At 36.7% G+C, this 20,853-nt stretch overlaps 1 protein-coding gene across 1 annotated transcript; it reads left to right on the top strand.

The window, feature by feature from the left end:
- Window positions 1-1,300: 1,300 nt before the first annotated feature.
- chrnb5b (cholinergic receptor, nicotinic, beta 5b) lies at window positions 1,301-19,905 on the top strand (the record flags this gene model as incomplete). The annotated part of the gene is made up of 6 exons (XM_079250110.1): window positions 1,301-1,352; window positions 13,603-13,748; window positions 13,884-13,928; window positions 14,337-14,446; window positions 17,635-18,625; window positions 19,750-19,905. 6 exons carry the CDS (start codon window positions 1,301-1,303, stop codon window positions 19,903-19,905), a joined length of 1,500 nt encoding a protein of 499 aa, XP_079106236.1.
- Between the last annotated feature and the right edge of the window lie 948 nt (window positions 19,906-20,853).

The following is a 20,853-nucleotide window of genomic DNA, read 5'->3' as shown; positions in this document are numbered from 1 at the left end:
AATGTCAACAGATGATCTGACTTGCTGCTGCTTCATTTATCACTGCTGTTTGAAAGAAGCATTTTTTTTACAGGGTTATTATTTCTCCCTAAGCACCTGAATTAAGGGAAATTTGTTTATTTATTTATTTTATGGAATATCATCTCGTTTTCAAGGGGGTCCAATAACATAAAACATAACAGATATCTTTTGTACTTTTCTGGACTCTGGAATGACCTTTGATCTCTGATTTGGAAATAGTGGAAAACGATCTCCTGTCATCAACGTCACATTATCCAAATGATCGGTTTGTCATTTGAGAAGATTTAACAAATAAATAAATAAATAAATAGATAGATAAATAAATAAATAAAATAAGATAAAAAAAAAAAATCTAGTTTCCAAAACAATCCTAAGGATGCTGTTGAATTCCAAGGGTTTTATGCTGTCTGCTTAAAATGCTGTGATCCTCCACTCTCCAGACCTTATGGCAGAAACAGCTGGACTACAAACACAGCGAACAAGACCTTAACTTTGCTCCTGAGAACTTTGGTTTCAGAATGATCAACTGCATTTGCTCAAAACAATGGATTATAGAATCCAGTAAGATAAGATTGTATATTTGCAAAGCTCACTATTGAAAGTGAGCTTTCGAAATTAGCTTTTTGATTAACTTAAAAGGCAAATTTCAGTGAGCAAACGCTTATTTAACTTAAGGAGATTGGGTTGGCTTCTGTGGCTTCTGGGTGTAAAAGGTCATCCCTGAGGGATCTCTTTTATCGCTTCCTGTTTGGTGTCACACACGTCAAGTCGATCAAGACGACGGAGAGTGAAAGTGACGCCCGGTGGGGGAGCGCGCCGGTCAGGCTGGGCAATGAGGACCTGGGCGCTTAAATCTTTTATCTGAAGAATGGCAGCTTTGGTGATTATAAGATTGGCGTATCCCCTCTAGCTCCAATCATATTTCCCAGGAAAGTGTTATTCGTATCGGTCAAGAAGAATTAAGGCTACTGTGAACTCCGCTGCCGGTTTGTGCCGCGCGCAGCCACTGCACCAGGACCAGCGGTGGAGTCGGTGCGCTCTAGCAGAAGCGTCCATCCTCCTCTCCTCTCAGCTCAGTCAACAGTCTGTTCTCCTCTCCATGCCTCCAGCCTCCCACTATCGCCTCTCCTCTGCGGAGCCTCTCGCCATGGAGCTTCTGTAATTCATCCTTTATTTTTCTTTCTTCTTTTCGTTTCAATTCACACAAAACAAGAAAAGGCGACAGTTTCTCCATAGAAGTTCTCGTGTATGTGTGTGTCGCACTGGAAAGGAGGCAACGATGGCAGTCCCGGTGAAAACAGCGCTGGTTCTCCTGGTTCTCACCGTGGCAAGTGAGTGATCTTTTCAACTCATTTCGGGACAAGACAGAGAGGGGGGGGGGGCTTCTGCTTTTCGTGTGGGGCTTTCATTAACCTGTCTTTGACTGATGGCCCCATGCTTTCTAGTTCATTTATTAGGTCTGATAAATTACTCATTTTAAATAGCGCCAAAACCACAACTCCTTTAGAAAAAGTCTGAGGCAGAGTTTTTTTTTTCTGTTTCGCAGGGAAGAAATGTTTTAGCCATACTTTTGCATTACTTCTAGAAATACGGGACACCTGCAAACAGGCCGGGAATTAGCGCGTGCGTTTCTTGCGCGTCAGACAACAAAACGCGTGAGTCCTGATGGAGGACTTATAAAGTGTTTGTTCAAGTGTACTTTACAATCATTGAAGTTACGCACTAATTTAATAAGCCTGTTTGAGACTTTTCAAGTAGCTCATTAAGGAGGTTATTGCGTAAACAGCAGGCCTTTCTGGAGTCTGTATGGACTTGTTTTGCCTTATTGCCTTTGAAATGGAGCAATGACTCATTTATTTTACCTGCTGCACGTGTATCAGTAGCTACATGAGATGTGGGAATAATCAGAAACTCAGTCTTACGGAAGTTTTTTATGGTGCTGAGTAGGATCTGCACTCAATACTTCAGAGAACAGAGCAACCCTCTAACATCATTAACTACTAGACTTTATTGCTATTTTTCAGTTGATTGATGTGGCAAGTTGACTGTCTGAACCGAGGAGAGGAAAATGGAGATTGGTTATCTTTCTTATTCAATTAAAATAATTTTAATTCAGTTCAATACATTTTATTTCAATTCAATTCAGTTCAATTATTTACACTAAAAGTAATCTCAGGGCACTTTACAGACATGCAATATCTAATGTGATACGGTTCTTTTTAGTGTCATTACAAGCCTATTGAAGCTTATTTATATAACCCAGTTCATTACAACTGTATCAATATAACTGCTGAAAATAATAACTATGATAAAATAACGGTCTATTTTAGTCACACCATCAAAGTCAAGCAACTTTGCTGTAGCTCCCATAGTTTGATGATACAAAAGAAAACAAACAAAATACAAAACAACAACAACAAAAAACAACAAAAACAAACAACAACAACAACAAAAATAAAACAAAATAAAACTGTGTTATTTAAAGGCTTTATTGTTTAATTTGCATTCCTTTTCCACACCCACTTTATCCACTCCAGGTCTGGGTGCCAACTGCCACTGGGTAGGAAGTAGGCTCTACAGGTTTCCGTTTCACCACATGCTGACACTCATGCTCACACTTAAAGTCTATCTAGAATCAGCAGTTAACCCATCATATATTTTTGGACTGAAACTGGATTATCTGGAGAGAACCCATGCATCAACACATAGAAAAGTCCCAGTTTAGATTTCAACCTGGACTTTTTTGCTGTGAGAAAGTCAGACTTTCATGCTGCCTTTAGTTCATTTTGATCCTTTATAACAAGAAAATAAAGGTAATGTAAAGTGATCTGACTGATGTTGTGTCTTCTATGATATGGTCAGTGTCACCTCTGCTGTGTCTGCAGTTGAGGCACAATACGACTGCAGCTCTGACACTCAATTACACTTAGTCGTGAAGCTGCTTAAATGGACTAAATATATACTTACCACGTTTGTAGGGTTATATTCGCTCTATATTTCATTGTTTTGTTGGTTGACTCCCCTTTCACTTCATCTATTGCTCCACAGTATGTTTTCTGTTTCACACTATATTTTTCACCATACAGGTTTTAGAATTCTACATTAATGTTGCAAATTATCTATATTCATCTAAAATTCTATATTATGGTTTGTTTCTGTTGCTTGTGCTTTGTTTTAAATACTTGCAAAGTGTGTTGGAGGGCATGATAGTGTGTTTACATTTCATGACTTCATTTGTGACTAGACATAAATATGCAACACTTCGGTCCAAGTTGATTCTAAAGTTGTTCTTTTCTCAAAAGGTTAAAAAAGCAGAGCTCAACAGTGCCCGGCATCAGTGAGTCAACATTTCATAGTAAACTATTAGTCACTGCTTTGTTAAACTTGTTTGGATGTGGCTGTTCCAGGGAGAAAAAACAGTCAGATCATGTGAGGGATCAGTGCTCTTTGCAAACACGAGAAGCTGCAATAGTCAGTGCATACATGAGTAGCAGTAAAAAGTGACACATGCACAGCATAAATCCACTTTCCCTGCATCCATTGTCCCTCCTCCACTCCTGTCATTGCTCAGGAGAAAAAAGAAAAGGAGGACAGAGAGTGTCATGGGAGAGACTGTGACAAATAAAATAAAATCATTGTTGTCGGTTTTATCCCAACTAACAGAAGGACTCACAAACCAAAAGAAATCCTATCAGATCCCGAAAACCTCAAATCTGTTTGGCCGTAGATTCACTATGTGCAATGTTAAATGTCTCATTGGAATTTGCCCCATGTGGCTGTGGATACATGTGAATCGGACATGAGTGTCTTTGATCGCATGACCGATTAGGGCAGCGTACTGAGGAAAGCTGAAGACAGCTGAAGCCTGAATTGTTTTGGTCCACTACAGATGGTAATGCACTGAATAATTCAGCATCCTACGAAGAAACCTGCAGGATGAATAATCTGAACTTTTCTTTTTATTCTGTAATCTGCTCTGATTATATAGATCATCCATCATCTGGATTTCAGTTTGGTTCTGCGTTGTGAGTGTGCGTATGATATGATGGGTACCATGCTGATTTTTATGTGGGTGGGAAAGACTTGAAGAATAATCTCTGATTGTGTTTAAGTCTCTGTGCATCAAAGATGATGGTATTTTTATTTTAGCAAGCATGAATTATTGAGGTATGGAGAGTGCAGTGAGGCAGACAGGAGAGTGTATGTGTGTGTGTGTGTGTGTGTGTGCACACATGTGTGATGAGACCTGCTGGTAGACTCCCCAATGCTTCATCTTGGGTTACATCAACCTCATACACATCTGATTTTAGCCTTCTCTACTGTTTTTTATTTGCTTTCAAAGTTGGTGCGTTACATCATTCCATACAATCTACAGGCTTCTTAAGTGGTCCCGGTCCTTTTCACTGGTCCCATTGAGTCAACTGTCTTTCCCTGTTCATTAATTCTTTGTACTGGGTTTATTTTTATGCTGAACCTTTTACATTTTTAAGATAAAATTACTTCTGACAGAATGAAAAAGAGCTGTTTGGAAGAATAAAGGCTGAAGACACTAAACCTTAGCAGGACTGTAATCCAAGGTTGGACCAGTGATGTGTATATAAGATTCAACGCCTCCATTTAACAGTTTCATAGAAATGTTTTGTTGACTTGTCTCAACCTATGTTGAGTATTGTGACCTTCATGAACGAGAACCTTCCCAGACATCTTTACCCTCACCAGGTTGCTGCAGGATGTGTGGGAGTTTGCCCAACTAATCTTGTGGACCACTGAAAGAAAAAAGTGACCAAGGCATTCTTGAGCCTTTATTAAAAGTGGCTAATGAATGGAAATGGTTAAATTGCACCTGTGCAGTACGTCACACTGCCTTCACCAAAAGGACATCATTATGTCTGACAGTAAAAATAAAATTCTCAGCCATAATGATGCTTTGATCTTAGTGATTGTTTTGCTTTTATTGTATGTTTCTTTGCTTAAATCTGTCATTTGGGTTACATGCGTGTTCATGTACTCAGGAAGTAATTTCCTGGTATTACCTGTGCAGGTTCCACCTGTGTCCTTATGAATGATTTGTCACTGTGATGAACGGCAGTATGCTGCAATGCGTTAATGCTTTTGAATTGTTTCCAGGAATTAGCTACTTTTAATAAAGGCTTTTTAAATTTTGGACTTCAAAAGTGCCTTGGTCCCTTTTTTCGTTCTTTACTACATCATTACACCCACACTGAAGAGCTCCTTGCACCCATCAACCAAAAGGACGTACTTGTTTTTTTTTTTTCTATAATCTTGTGGACTTTTAGAAGATGTGTGATTGTGCTTCTTGCAGTATTTTTCATTAGGGACTTCAGAAAGAATTAGACCTGACTATTTGGTGGGGTCCATCCTGTCCTTGCATAGCCATGGTGAAAGTTCATCTTGCATCACTGCCCATTGTTGTATTTCTGGTGGGTATAAAACTTTAACAGAGTTGTCCTGTTGTTACATATTATCTTCATGACATTTATGGACAGTAATTCTCAGTGCAGCCAAGTGGTGGAGGGTTTCCATTACAGTCAGCATTTGGACTGCATTTTTGCCTTTTGAAGGCATTATCGTCCTGTTGGCTTTGTCATGCTGAGATCTTCAGCATGCACTTTTGGAGGACTTGACGTGTGAAACAACTGAGGTGAGGTGAGAACGAGCGCCTCAGGTCTGAGGCTGTGGTCCTCAACAGAAAAAGGCTGCCCTTTTCTGGGTTGGGAGTGTGTTGCTTTTCCTGATTTCATTGGCATCGGGTTTTCCTCTACACAGCAAAGCTGTTGAATCATTTTGAGCAAAAATCTAATTTAGGTAATAGATACTGACTGAAATGAAAGCGAGAAGTGGAAATAGACTTCAGTAGAAGGATGTTTGCTTCCCCCTTAAAGACTGTGCCAGGAACTCAGGTGTCTCATCTGAATATCTTCCAGGTTGGCATTTTTACACTAGGAGAAGCCTCAGGACAGACCCAGGACTTGCAAATCAGATTCAGGAGTATTGCAGAAAGTGTTTGATGGGGAAATGTCTGACCCTGTGATATGCTATGACTGTTGCCCTCCTTACCTGCAGGGTAAGTGGCAAAAAATGTCCTTTATATTTCAGAACATGTCATATTCATTACAGGACACATTAAAACTGAAGACTGAGATTCAAAGTTTTCTAAAATATGAAGAGAAAAGGTTTTCTAAAGTGGAATTTAGATCAAAAGAGTTCACATTTTTCTGATTTGTTTCTGTTTTAATTTAAACATTTATATGGTATTTGTTTTGCTAAATAAAGTCAAGTAAGAAATCACAAGGAATATATTTACTATGTGTAAGTTACATTTGTTTTTAAGTGATTTAATGTTAGTTTCACTTCTTTTCACTTAGATAAACTTAATCAACCCTGGGAATGGCATACAGATTTTAGTTCCTACTATTGAGCAAATTCCAAAACGGCAGCTTGCTAACGCCCCCAAACTGAGTCTTGTTTGACTACCCTGTCTCTAAATATTAAAATTTTATGTAGGTTCAGCCACAGAAAAATGTTTCACAACCTGATTAAAGTTACTGTGTTAGTACTGAATGTATAATAGCATTAGCCTGGCAAGCCAGACTCTCTCGCTGTACCAGTGTAGAGTCTGGGGACTCACTCACGTCAACGCATTTCCAGGGCGGGACAAAGCAGCGTGGAGTAAACCAATCAGAAAAATGGCATATATGACATCAGTAAAGTAGTATCCTTCTGGTATTCTACAATTCAATAGAGAGAACGCAACAGAAGAAAATAAACATGGCGTGCAGTACAGAAGACGTAAATGACTGGTTTGGTTTTTGCTGTAAAAACCTGAGCCTACATGGCGTTACTGGCAACTCTGTGTTGCTTTTTGAACCTAATCCTAAGTCAGAAGCTACGGCAAAAAGAAACATACTCCCGCTACGTCCGTGCGCGATCTTTAATGTTTTGAGGAATAAGTGGTGACGCAAGGCAAGAGTCTCCTAAGATTACCCAATCAGAGTGGCAGGTTTGTTTAAGACTGATGCAAATCTCTGTGAAGGGGAAGGACTACAGACTGAGTCGCTCATTATTGATTATATAGAGCACTTCAGCCTGGCGTACCAGGCTATAAAAATATTGGTGCAATCGGAGAGTCAAAGTTTGACAGAAGCATGTTGTTTCATTTTGTGTTTTATTTTATATAGCCTTGGTACTAATTACAGAACCATAGAAGAGCAATCCCCAAATCCTGGTCTGTTGTTTGTCATCTGTTTCTGATTGTTTTAGGTTTTGATGTCGCTTGCTTTTTGAAAAGGGCTTAATCCATTTGACCAAAATACATTTACAAATTAAGAAAATTCTTTTTAGAAAAAACAAAACAAAACAAATAAACAAACAAAAACAACAACAAGCTCAACCAAAAAAAGATTTATTGAAGGTGTAGTTTTAATTCCCCAGCCGCCAAAATCCTAAAAGCAGTCACTGTAAACGAGAACAAGCATAAAGCATATCATCATTCAGCCGTTTCATTGTTATTACATATAAATAATTTATTTTGGCCAAGATGAAATCCCATTAAACAAACTTATGAATCATGTCATTCCTCAAAACTCATAATCATAATGTGACACAATCTTATTTTATTTCATCAGATGCTTATGCTAATCTTGGAAACTTATCTTACATTCTGATATTGTCACTATATATTGTGTTGTTTTTGTCTGTTTGAATCATATCCTCGTACGCAACTCTTTCTAATGCTGACAGACAGACCTTTGTGCATCTGAAGACGTTTACGCCTCAGGGTATAATGTCATGTCACAGTTGCTCAGACACTGGACACCTCTCGTGTCTCCTCTTCAGACAGAGGCTTGCTGGAGGATAATGTGCTGTGACCATGTCTTGGGTCTACCTCTGCCCTTTTAAAGCTTAGCACCTCTCCTTCTGGCTTTACTCCTGACGTGTCTTAGAGCTATCATGAATCGATTAGAAATCTGGATAGATGGCTTCATATTGATGCATGTGCCAATCCAGAACAACAGTATTCAAGTTGGCTTAATTCAATCTGTCAGCTAAGAACTGTTTGTATAACTGTGGAACCCTTTAATACATCAGGCATGCAAGGATCTTCTGCAGAGAATGTTTTCTATATAGCTCGCATTAATAAAATACTCAGCTCCAAAGTGCCATTTTCTAAAGTTTATCTTTTTATTTGTTATTTATAAGGGCTTACATTTAATTTGTAAGTTTGCTAAGAGGAACACATTTATCTCTCTGCCCATTCTGGTCTGGCAAATCGATGGATGACTCACTATAATCTCTAAGCCCACAGTATGGGTCATGTTTTTCCTGACCTTTGTTTATGGTTCAGAAATGAATATGTTTAGTTTAATTATAAATATTGAAATCAAATTGTAATTTAGATAAAGATTAATATCTTATTGAATCTACCACTGCTTTTATAAATAATTCACAATATCTTGCAAACAGGAAAACCACTAAGTTAAAACACAGGAACCCAAAATACTAAGCTCTGCAAACACACACAGTATAAAGAAACAAGACAGAAGTTTGTGTTACACAAATAACTAAACATCTACTTGCAAAAGAACAAAAGAGACTAAATAGATTGCATTTTTCTATAAAAAAAGCAAAAACTAGCAAAACAGCTCACCTAAGACAAACTTTTCCTCTCCTCCTCTGATAGAGTCTTCTTGTGTTTCTTTGCTGAATCTGCCGTTATGTGTGTGTTGATATCCGGTTGTTGGCATTTTACATGGTGCATAAAGAAACTCAGCTGCAATGTCACATAATGTCCCAGAGGTAAAAATTGTTTGGAGAACAAGCACTGAGGTCCCCACGCACAAGACTGAGGAATTGATTTGTTATTTTATGGGAACCTGTGTTTTGTTTTCACCAGTACAGCTGTGGCTGTCATATTTTTAATCCCCATCTTATTTATAATTTCTGATGTGAAATTCATATTTTCTCTGAGGGGTGTACTCGGCTGCTACAGCAACCCTAATGATCAGCTCCCAATAAGGAGAGGAACAGATTTTCATCCTACGTCTCTGTCTGGGCAGCAATGCATTGATGAACACATCCCAGAGAACAGCAAACGTCTGCAGAAACCTTTCCAGGTGATGTGCTTGTGGCTGACTGTGGTTTGGATAAAGGACAGGTTGCATTTACAACGTGGCAACTTAATGACTGTGATGATGTGAAAAACACCTGCAACTCCATGTAGAAAAGGTTACTGGCTGCAGGATTTTAAAGGAATCTGTACCTATCTTGATGAAGCTTTCATTTGCGGATGAAAAAAATAATTTTCTTTATCAGATAGTAATGTTTATTGTTCTTTGATCGACACTAGTCCCAGTATTGTTCTCAGATATTCAGGACTGGTCACTCTTTGTTTTAGAGTAGATGCCATCAATTTCAATAGAGTTTTTTTATTTTATTTTATTTTTTATTTATTTATATATATATATATATATATATATATATATATATATATATATATATATATATATATATATATATATATATATATGTATATATATATATATATATATATATATATATATATATATATATATATATATATATATATATATATATAATTTTGCTTGCTTTCATATCTTCACAACTCCCTTTACTGAAAATAGATTTAGCCATTAAATTAATTAGTTGATCCAGTAATTTTTAAACATGTGTTTTTACTTGTAGAAAATATATATATATTTACCAGAAGTTACTGACACAGATGAACAGATAATGCATTTAATGTAAGAATAATATCTGAACAATAAATATTTAAGTAACATAAAAGAGTCCACAATATATCAGTCAGTCCTTATTTATGTAGCATTTTTCATACAGTGTGTTGCTCAAATTGCTGTAAAAAAAAAAATTTTAAAAAATTATCTTTTGTCAATAAGTTCCAACAACCCAGTTATAGTACACCAATAAAAATATCAAATCAATCCACACAGTAAAAATCAAGATAAGTACAATTTATAAGTTAAATAAAGTAAATAAATAATAAAATTAATAAAAATGAACAATAAAACCATCTAAAACACATGTTAAAAAGTCCAAAAATAACTTCATGAAAGAATATTAAATTAAATAAATGCCAGGCTGAAAAGGCTTATTTAAAATCTGGATTTAAAAACATCAAGACTCTCTGCTGACATGAGGTGTTTTGTGTGCGTGGACCATACACCCTCTCCAAACATTTTAGTTCTTACTCTGAGTATAATTAAAAAGTCACAACCTGAATACCTGAGTGGGCGACACAGCACATAATGTGAGCTACTCCAATTTGTTCCATGTCATGAGGCTAAAATATCATCTGGCTATTATGTAATTTCATCCTGTTGATATCTCGCCAAAAATGTCAGACTGCAGGCTTCAGAACAGCCTAATGGGCTAATGTTTCCAGCCACTGCTGCACCTTTGCAAATGCAGTCAAAATGAGAAATGGGACGAGAGAAGCACAAAGTCACACCCACACCCCAGCCTCTAAATGCTCTTAAAAAAAGAGACAGATTAAATTAATTGCATCAATTGGTAACTAAATGCATTTGCCTATCCAATAGGACACATTGTAATTTTCAACTTCACTAAATCCACAAAAGTGCACCACAAAACCAGAAAACGACTCTGCACTGGTAAAACAATATCAAAATCTCGTGTGGCATAGTCATTATGTCATAATTAAGCATGCTGAATATGTTCAGCTGAAATGAGTACACAATGAGAGTAATGTACTTAGCGACAGTCCAACTCACATTAACATGCAAGCTTTTTATACACCATTTACTTTCTGTGCATTTCTGTCCATGCAGTATGCAGTTTATATTGGCTGCACGTTAAAAAACAAACATGCTAGAGACAGTTCGTCCACAGGGCTGATTTTCCTCTACTGACTCGGCACACTATGGTCTTTGACTGGGACAGCTAGTTGTTTAATCAGTAACACTGCCATATTTCAATACATTTTGCACAGTTTAAAAACCTAGAACCTCACATTTTTATTTAAAATAAATAAACATCAGCTTTGCTAATGCAATATGCAACTTTCTAATCTTAGAACTCTATGTTCTGGACTTATTTGATGGCCCATTGTGCATTTCTGGAGTCAGAAATGCACAATTGGTGTATGGTCTGGGTGTATGGTCCAAGCACCTCATGTCAGCAGAGAGTCTTGATGTTTTTAAATCCAGATTTTAAATAAGCCTTTTCAGCCTGGCATTTATTTAATTTAATATTCTTTCATGAAGTTATTTTTGGTCTTTTTAACATGTGTTTTAGATGGTTTTATTGTTCATTTTTATTATTTTATTATTTATTTACTTTATTTAACTTATAAATTGTACCTATCTTGATTTTTACTGTGTGGATTTGATATTTTTATTGGTGTACTATAACTGGGTTGTTGGAACTTATTGACAAAAGATAATTTAAAAAAAAAATTTTTTTTTTTACAGCAATTTGAGCAACACACTGTATGAAAAATGCTACACAAATAAAGACTGACTGATATATTGTGGACTCTTTTATGTTACTTAAATATTTATTGTTCAAATATTATTCTTACATTAAATGCATTATCTGTTCATCTGCCTGTCAGCATCTTGGGACTAAGATGCTTCACTATAGAGAATGTGCACATGAGGTCATCGTGGGTTTGTTCGTCATATTGGGGAACACAGCTACAGTTCCCATTAGTTCACGTTCTGATGCGTTTCCACCTGCTTCATGCTCAGTCTACCTGGTATGGTGTAAGTTTATACACATATGGATTTAAAAACCACTGGTCATTTATACAACCAGATGGATGAAGATGTCTACAAACTGGCTGCAACTAAACTGTCATACTGATAGGCTGCAGTTTTTAATTATGTAATAATCAATTATTCAGGCATTCTAATCAATCGATTGATCAGATAATCATTTCCCTTTTCCTTAAAGGTATTGTGACTGATTTGCAACAGAGCAGTAATTATAAAAATCAGTAACAGTTACATATTTTTATACTGCAGTAAACACGATTGCATTAATTTATTTCACTGTATTCTGACTTTAAACAACATCAAAGAAAAATAGATGACATTACATAGTAATCTGATTACAGGATAAAATATAACAAGCTAAATATTTTTTAATTAAATATGATGAGCAAATCAAATTACAGTTACAATAAAATTACCATGTGCTTAATAAATAAATACAATTGGAAATTTAAAACATTGTTGGACATTTCTGTGACTTCACGATAAAACATCTTGTTTCTTCTTTTGCTTTACAGATTTTGCGGTTTAGCTTTGTCTCTGTTCATTAGTTCACCGGAGTTCATTTACTTCATCCATTTCTCCTGTTTCTTGTTGTGTTCTTGTGTGTATTCATACCTCTCTGTTGCAGTGTTTAAGTTACTGGTTCATTGTGTAGGTTAGCATTTTTTGTGTGCATTTCCAGTTATTGAAAATTATTTTCAGAACCACCTGTGTTTTCCTGCCTTTCATCTTTGCGATTGGGTCCAGAAATCAACAGTTAAACGGTCAACACGACACATTTTTGTTCCATATAATTTATGTATTTACATTCTCTTTAAAGGGAGTCTCCACCACCTGTATTTAATTCAAATAGCCATGTCCCAAAAACACATTTGTTTTAGATTGGATCCTTTAGCATGATCCTGCTGTCCTTTATGCAACACAACAGCTGATCAATGTTTTATCCATTATATACTGACATCAGACAAACAAGTGTGCTTCTTATTTACCAGTAGGTAATACTGCAATAGGTTATACAAGCCAGAAGGGATGGTATAAATGAAAAATTAATTTAAATACATTTTTTTCTTATTAAACAAAGCTTCAATTACAAGAATTTAAATAAATCATTTTTAGTTATCAATTAAGTCAAATAATTTGATTTAAGGTTTCAGTCCTAACTGCTGTATATTAACTGATATTGTGTTTTAACTGATATTGTATATTAACTGATATTGTATATTAACTGAAGGTTAAACTTCAAGTGGAGTAAATTTGGTCTCAGAATCTGTTCTAAACCATGTTGAGTTTAATTTTGGATTGTGCTGACACCTGTCTGAGACGTCATTTGTTCATTATCTATAATGCTTAGTCTGATTAAGGGAAGCTGGAACCCTTTCCCGCAATCATCAGGTGGAGGTGGGGTGGTACACCCTGGACAGTTCGCCAGTCCCTCATAGACAGACAAACAACCGTTCACACTAACAATCATTCCTCAGAAGAATTTAGAGTGATCAGTTAACCTAACATGGATCCAAATTCCAGGTTGAAAGGCCCCCAGCCGAGGCTGCAGCACTACGCCACCATGCATCTAACATCATAATCATCTTCAATTCCTGGCACTTTGGACCAATGACAACATCTTGAAGACTGACTTGAGTGGATTTTATGTCCTTTAAACTCACTACAACAAATATGCATTTTTGATTCACATTGGGTTAGACTCATGTCTAGATATTTACAGGACATGGCCATAAAACATCAGCTTTGTTTTTGTGTCATTTTCTTCATTGTTGTGCGTGTGCAGCTGCCTTGTGTGCGGAGGTGGAGGAGCGGCTAGTGAGTCACCTGTTGTCGCCGGAGCGTTACAACAAGCTGATCAGACCAGCTGTCAACAACAGTCAGCAGGTGACTGTTTACATCCAGGTGTCTCTGGCCCAGCTGATCAATGTGGTGAGAAAGCAAATAAACACATTTAAAAAGTTTCATCATATTCTAATTTAAAACAATTTGTGATCATAAATGATGATAATGACACAAGTTAAGTTACTTTCTAAATTCTGCAGTAATTTCTTTTTATCTTTACAGAATGAGAGGGAGCAGATCATGACCACCAATTGTTGGCTCACACAGGTTTGTGTTCATACCATTCTCTTTAACTTCATAACAGCATGATTATGCATGTGTGCAGTATCTTTGAGATGCACAGAAAATGTCTCAGCTGGTTTAGTCCCTGCCATGCGCACACATATGTGCACAATGTTTATTTAGTTTTGTGGCAGTGCAGCAGTTTATGAAGAAATGTGCAAAGACGTGCAGCCGGTTCGCTGGTGTGCCCAGCTCAATGCATGTTAGGCAAAGACATTAGTGTGCTGCTGTTTTATAATGCATTTTGACAGATGAGTCAACCGTTGTTTGTATGGATGAACTGGCATGTTTACTGAATTCATGTATTCTTTTTGTATATTTTTCTCATATGTTTTTAAAATCTTCACTGACTGGCGCCTTTCAGTGATGTGTATACTTGTACTTTCACATCAGGGATGGAATGATTACAGATTAATGTGGGATCCCGATGAATATGAGGGAATCAAGAAAATTCGACTTCCATCACAACACATCTGGCTGCCAGACATCGTCCTCTATAACAAGTATGGCAACTTTTTGACAGATGGAGTTAGTGTGTGTGTGCGCTTGTGTGAATGTAAGAGTGTTGCATGAGCAGATAGAGGTTAAATAATTTTATTGAAATAGTTACAGTAGTGTCATTCTCTAAAAGGCCAGTGATGCAGTCTTCTTATTTTACCTGTCCTCTTTCTCTCTTTTTACCATTTTATCTCAGTTGCCACTCATTTGTAATCATAAATTCCAAAAATGTTTTAATACTGTTTTAGTGTCTGAAGTCAGTCTTATGAGTTTGTTTTCTGTAACATTTAATCTGGATCACAATGAGCTGGAAATCTTTGACCCTCAAAAAGCACACAACTAAAGCACTCTTGTGTTGCTGGATTGTTGTCCAGTTTACATGATGATAAGTACTTTAAAATAAGTACCTAAAATATTTTGATTTAGTAGACATTTAAAAATCATCTTGCAGCTGTGTGAAATGTCTGCAGGTGAAAATCAATACAGAGTATCAAAAAAATCTCAGGGCTATAGTAAGAGAAGTCAAGGAGAAAAGCTGTACTGCATGTTTGTGGAAGCGTTAGCAAACAGACATGAAGGCTTTTGGACCTCATCTCATCTCTCAGCCATATAGGTCAACACCTGGGTCTCTTCCATCTGTTAGCTTCTTGTGTAACATTTACTTCTAATTTGCCTCATGAAAATGTAGTTAGAACAGGAGACCATGCTTCAATCATGCAAATAGTACATATACATTTTTGTAAGAGTTACAAATGTGATTATCTGTGTAGTAAACACACTTCAACCACTTTTGTGTCATTGATATCGTGGTAAGTTATAGCAGACATGAGAAGTTTGGCTAAATTGATAGAAGGAAATGTTGTTTTTCATTCATGCTCAGTTCCTTTCTGACACTGCAATAATAGTAGTAATGGGCGATGAGAAATTCACTTCTTTTTATGCTTTTTATGCTCTTTGCTCAGATTTAAAAGACTAAAGTTCTGTTTGAATCAATAGACTGCTTCAAGTCAAACCAATTTGCTGCAAGGACACATACAAAGCTTTCTAAAGCAATGACATTTCTTCTCAAGTGTTCGTAAAAATCCTTTACAAAAACTTAGAACACCATCAGCTGTTAAAGGCCAGGAACCCAAGAACATTATTTTCTGTCTTAATTGTTGAACGTCAGAAATGGAAACCTATGTTGAAGTTGATAAACTCACAAACACTTTCTGGTTCTCGTGCTTGTATGTTTTCACAAACAAGGATCCTAGTCAATTAAATAACATCTGATAAGCTAAATAACTTAACAAGAAAACTGATGATAGATGATCAGTACTACCTTTTGACTTTAGGTTGACATGTCGGACTAAAACTGGGAGACCAAAATTCACCGTAAGCAGGTGGAACCACTGCATTTTTAATTAGTCCGTGTATACAAAGCAACCCCAAAGCATTAGAGACTAAGTGTGATTCCTGGCCCACTTTATAATTGATAGGAGACTGATTTATAATACATCACCTGCAGCCTTAGACAGGTAAAGAAGAAGAAGAAGAAAAAAAAGTCCCTCTCAGCACATTTGAAGTGTCATAGTAGTTGTTGCCAAATTTCCTGTTGTGTGTCTCAGGTCAAGCTTTTTTCTTGAGATGATAAAAAGTGTTGCTTGTCTCTCCCCAATAAACACATGGTAACAGCCATGAAATATAGTTATGTAAAAGAAGATAGAGAAAACCTGGATAGAGACATATGTTTTGTAACTTGTATCCCCATATTTTTTACTTGTACACATGTTTTGTGACACAAGTACATAATAATTCTGCAGGTGAAAAAATACGAGTACATATCAGAAAATATAAACCAGAACTAAGTACAAATTAAAAGATAAATGTACAAATAAAAAATACGAGTACAAGTGGTTTTGTACCACATTTAAGGTGCTACACCAGAACCAATCAGTTTTTTGATCTCCAACCAATCACAAAGAGGAGGTGGGAGCTGTGTGGAAGTTGCAAATACTGAGATACAAGTTACAAAAGTATGTCTTCATCATAGTTCTGTAGAAACTCTCTGTCATTTCTAAAGTTTTATCTTTCAAAACATTAACAATTAGATAGATTTAATACTTCATAAAAAATCATCTCCACACTGTTTCCACAGGAATTAAGAAGGTTAATTGCAGCTAATAAGATTTACTTGATTAATTGATCATCAGTAAGTTTAAGCATGATAATAATTATAAAAAAAGATCCATCAGTTTACCTGTCTAAAACCTTCAGGAAGACCACGGCAGGAAGTAATCAGCAATGATCTAACCTATCCAAGAGATGAAGTTTTGACAGAATTTTGGTTGCAGCAGGACAACGATCCTAAACATAGTAGTAAATCTACAACAGAATGGCCACATCCTTCAGGAAATTTATGTGGATTTTAAATTTATCTCAGCAAAAGGTACTTCTACAAACTGCTGAATCTTGGAAGACGGTTTGCGTTTTCACATGTTTCTGCATTTTTTTCCCCTAAAGGAACTCTATTATGCCTTTTCTTGTTTTCTGAGCGTTCTACAATGTAATACTCATCAGGCATATGAGCGGCGCTGTTTTTTATCACCTAAACGCATGTTTGAGTTTTCCAGCATGCTCTACGTTCAGTTTCCATGTCACTGGAAACAATTGGTTTTAGAGAGCTTTTTCTACTTCGAGAAGAAATCCACACCCACCTTCACTGCTCAGTAGAAGTACTCCTAGCAGTTGACCAATCAGACACAGCCCAAGGCAGGACATAGGGTGGAGCTTTCGCTGTTTACTTGGCAGAGGCTGATCTGAGAGGATCAATACAAAACAGAATGAAGGGGTTTGTGAAAAATGCTTCATTATTTCTTGCCCTTCTGGACTTGCATATTAAAATAAGTTAGACTAAAAGGTTCATAATAGAGACACTTTAATTTTGATTTAACTGATAGTGACATGGTGTAATATGTCATGTGCTTTTGATCTCATGAGATTGTATTTACCAGTTAATAGTTGTTTTATGCTTTCTTGTGATGAATAATATGTAAGCTAATTTGATGAACCTTTAATGTACAGTTCTCAACATGGATTTAGGGTTTTAAACTTCTGAACAGTGAATCCATTTGATGTGTTTTACATATTGAAATATTTGAATGTCAAGACGTGATTGAGTTTTCCTTTTTCTTGATCTCCCAATTTTCTTCAGCGCTGACGGGACCTATGAAGTTTCCTTCTACTCAAATGCAGTAGTTTCCAACAATGGAGAGGTAGCCTGGCTCCCACCAGCAATCTACAAGTCGGCCTGCAAAATAGAAGTCCGTGATTTCCCCTTTGACCAGCAGAACTGCACCCTCAAGTTTCGTTCTTGGACCTATGATCACACAGAGATTGATCTAATCCTTCTCAGTGATTATGCCTCACGTGATGACTTCAAACCCAGTGGTGAGTGGGATATTGTTTCATTGCCTGGACGCAAGAATGAAGACCCGAATGATATCAGATACCTGGATATTACTTATGACTTTATTATCAAGAGAAAACCATTGTTCTACACAATCAACCTGATCATTCCCTGCATCCTCATCACATCTCTGGCTATTCTGGTGTTTTACCTCCCATCAGACTGTGGTGAGAAGATGACTCTTTGCATTTCTGTTCTCCTGGCCCTGACTGTGTTTTTACTCCTGATCTCAAAGATAGTGCCACCCACATCGTTAGCAGTGCCTCTAATTGGGAAGTACCTAATGTTTACAATGGTGCTGGTCACATTCTCCATTGTCACAAGTGTTTGTGTGCTCAACGTGCACCATCGGTCTCCTAGTACTCACACCATGCCACCATGGGTTAAGCGTGTCTTCCTGTACCGACTCCCTTCTTTTCTTTTCATGCGACGACCTGGTAGCTCCAATATTCGTGAAAAATTTAGGAAAAAACACCAGAAGCAAAAGTATTCAGACCAGAGGCTGTGTGGAGCAGAGGGTGGCACTGGGAGTCCTGCAGGAGTGGCAGATTCCTCCTCGTCCTTCTATGTCAATGAGGAGTCAGCCAAACGATACGGCTGGAGAATCAGTGACTTGTCAGAAAACACAGAGTTCAGGAGGAGGATGACACTGAAGAACAACATTAATGTAGAGGATGCTGTGGATGGAGTGCGGTATATTGCAGAAAAGATGAAGAGTGAAGATGATGATGAAGGGGTAAGTGTTGAGAAGCCTCTTTATTCACCTTCTTTGTCACATAAGTTTTCACCTTATTTAATATATTTTCATTATATACATATATATATATATATATATATATATATATATATATATATATATATATATATATATATATATATATATATATATATATATATATATATATATATATATATATATATATATATATATATATGTATCAGGCTACTGATACTTCAAATCTTCTTCCAAATATAACCTAAGATGAAACATTTGTGTGGGAATCCTCTTAGTTTTTATAACTTTTGAACCAGTTTTTAATTTTTTTAAATTTTTGGATAGTTGCTAGAACACTTCGAGACACTGTTGTCCTTCTGACCCTTTATTTGTTTTTTTGTAATGTCTTCTTGGTTTCTTTTCTGTTATTTGTGGAATTAGTGACAGTTTGCGTTCATGATGCCCAGTGTGTGTAAAACACAGCTGTAAAGTCATACTGTTTCTCAGCCTCTGGGTGCTTATGGGTAGCGATGGTTTCAGAAATGCACATAATAACTTATGTCACTTTGTCATCAAACAAATCTGGAACATAGAGTTTAAAGACACACTACATTTGCCATTTTCCCCATCACACGCCCTCCGATCAACGGCTAATTCAGCATTCATCTTACATTCTACCTGTCTTATTAGCTCTCTCCAGCCAGCAAAAGATGATTTTACGATGGATCTTGTTTTGTCCCTTTCTCTCTTTTAATCTTTCTTTGCTGAATCAGCGGCGTTGTGTGTTCAAAACAGCCAGTTCCTTATTATACTGTGATGAGAAATGTCACATTTTAAGGTAAAAAGGTTATATATTGTGTCTTCAAGGTTCTAAAGTTGTACAATATGTCTTTAAAAGATATATATAGAAAAGTGGACTTTCACACAATTTTACAGTAGTTAATTGTAGTGCAGTCATCCCTGCACCTGACACCACCGGAGAAACTCACAGAAGAAAATATCTTTTTAAGTCTGGAAGATTTTTGTCATCTGATGGCCACCATCCTTTCACAGTTGTACTTGACATTGGCAGTTTTACTTTAAATCCGGATGTAAACAATATGGTTGGCAGACTTTTTAACGTAAATGTTTATGTCTCTCTGCAGATCATTGAAGACTGGAAATATGTGGCAATGGTGATTGATCGTCTCTTCCTGTGGATCTTTGTGTTTGTGTGTGTGGTCGGTACAATGGGTCTCTTCATGCAACCTCTGTTCCAGAGTTACAACACCCCCATTGTTGATGACATGGAGCATGACTGAAACATGAACCCGAAAATTGGATTTGATATGACTCAGAAATGAACTCTCCCAGAAACAAGAGCTTTGGTAACAGTTTAACACATTAATCTCACACATCTACCACTCACCACACCCTGACTGGGAAGTCATAAAGATGCACTTGAGCCCCCCTCTGACACCTGCTCTTCTTTGATGTTCTGCTCTCGTCAACCTCTACGTGCCCTGACATCCTCTGCAGCTTTTCCATCAGGGACTCATTTTGCTTATTTCTTTTAAACTGAAACACAGATGTTAGTCCAACCTATTTCAAGGAGAGAGAAAAGGAGACAGTAAAAGTGCAGTCTGAAATGCCGATCGTATGATAGAATACAGTACATACTTGTTATTAGCTTGGTGTCATATAAAAAAAGAAGAAAGTGGAAAGGATTTGTTTTTACTCAACACAGTTCTTTGGAGACTAAAATGAGCAGTTTCTGTGATAAGAAGATACTTTTGGGAGTGTATTAATCCAGATCATTATTTATAAAAGCCTACTTTTCCAACAGCAACTCAGGACTGGATTTCTTTCTTTTCTTTTCTTTGTAAGTTTTTAGAAACTGAACTTGATTGATGTAGCCATCTCATGTTTCTGTGTCTAAATCAGGATCTAATGGTTGGGGGTTCATAGGTCTCACATTGCCAGTGTACCCCCCAAAAAAGATGAATTCCATGTCTTTAATGCACAGATCACTCCCCTTATGTCTGTTTACCAATAGCACATATACAGTATGAATTTATACATTTATTATGAGAATAATTTAAGAAGGCACATGGAACAGCTGGATTTCTTTGTGCCCAAGCTGTTTTTACTCTCACAACTCACTGTTCATACTTGAAAGACTGATAACTTATTGAAAAAATTATTGTCTTCCTTAACAGAAGCTTTGTTTTTAAATGAAAAGATGCTTCCACCATGCTTAAATAAAAAAA

Source organism: Telmatherina bonti (genome assembly GCF_933228915.1).
Source record: "Telmatherina bonti genome assembly, chromosome: 12".
Taxonomy (NCBI): domain Eukaryota; kingdom Metazoa; phylum Chordata; class Actinopteri; order Atheriniformes; family Telmatherinidae; genus Telmatherina; species Telmatherina bonti.
This window is presented reverse-complemented; position numbering and strand designations above follow the sequence as displayed.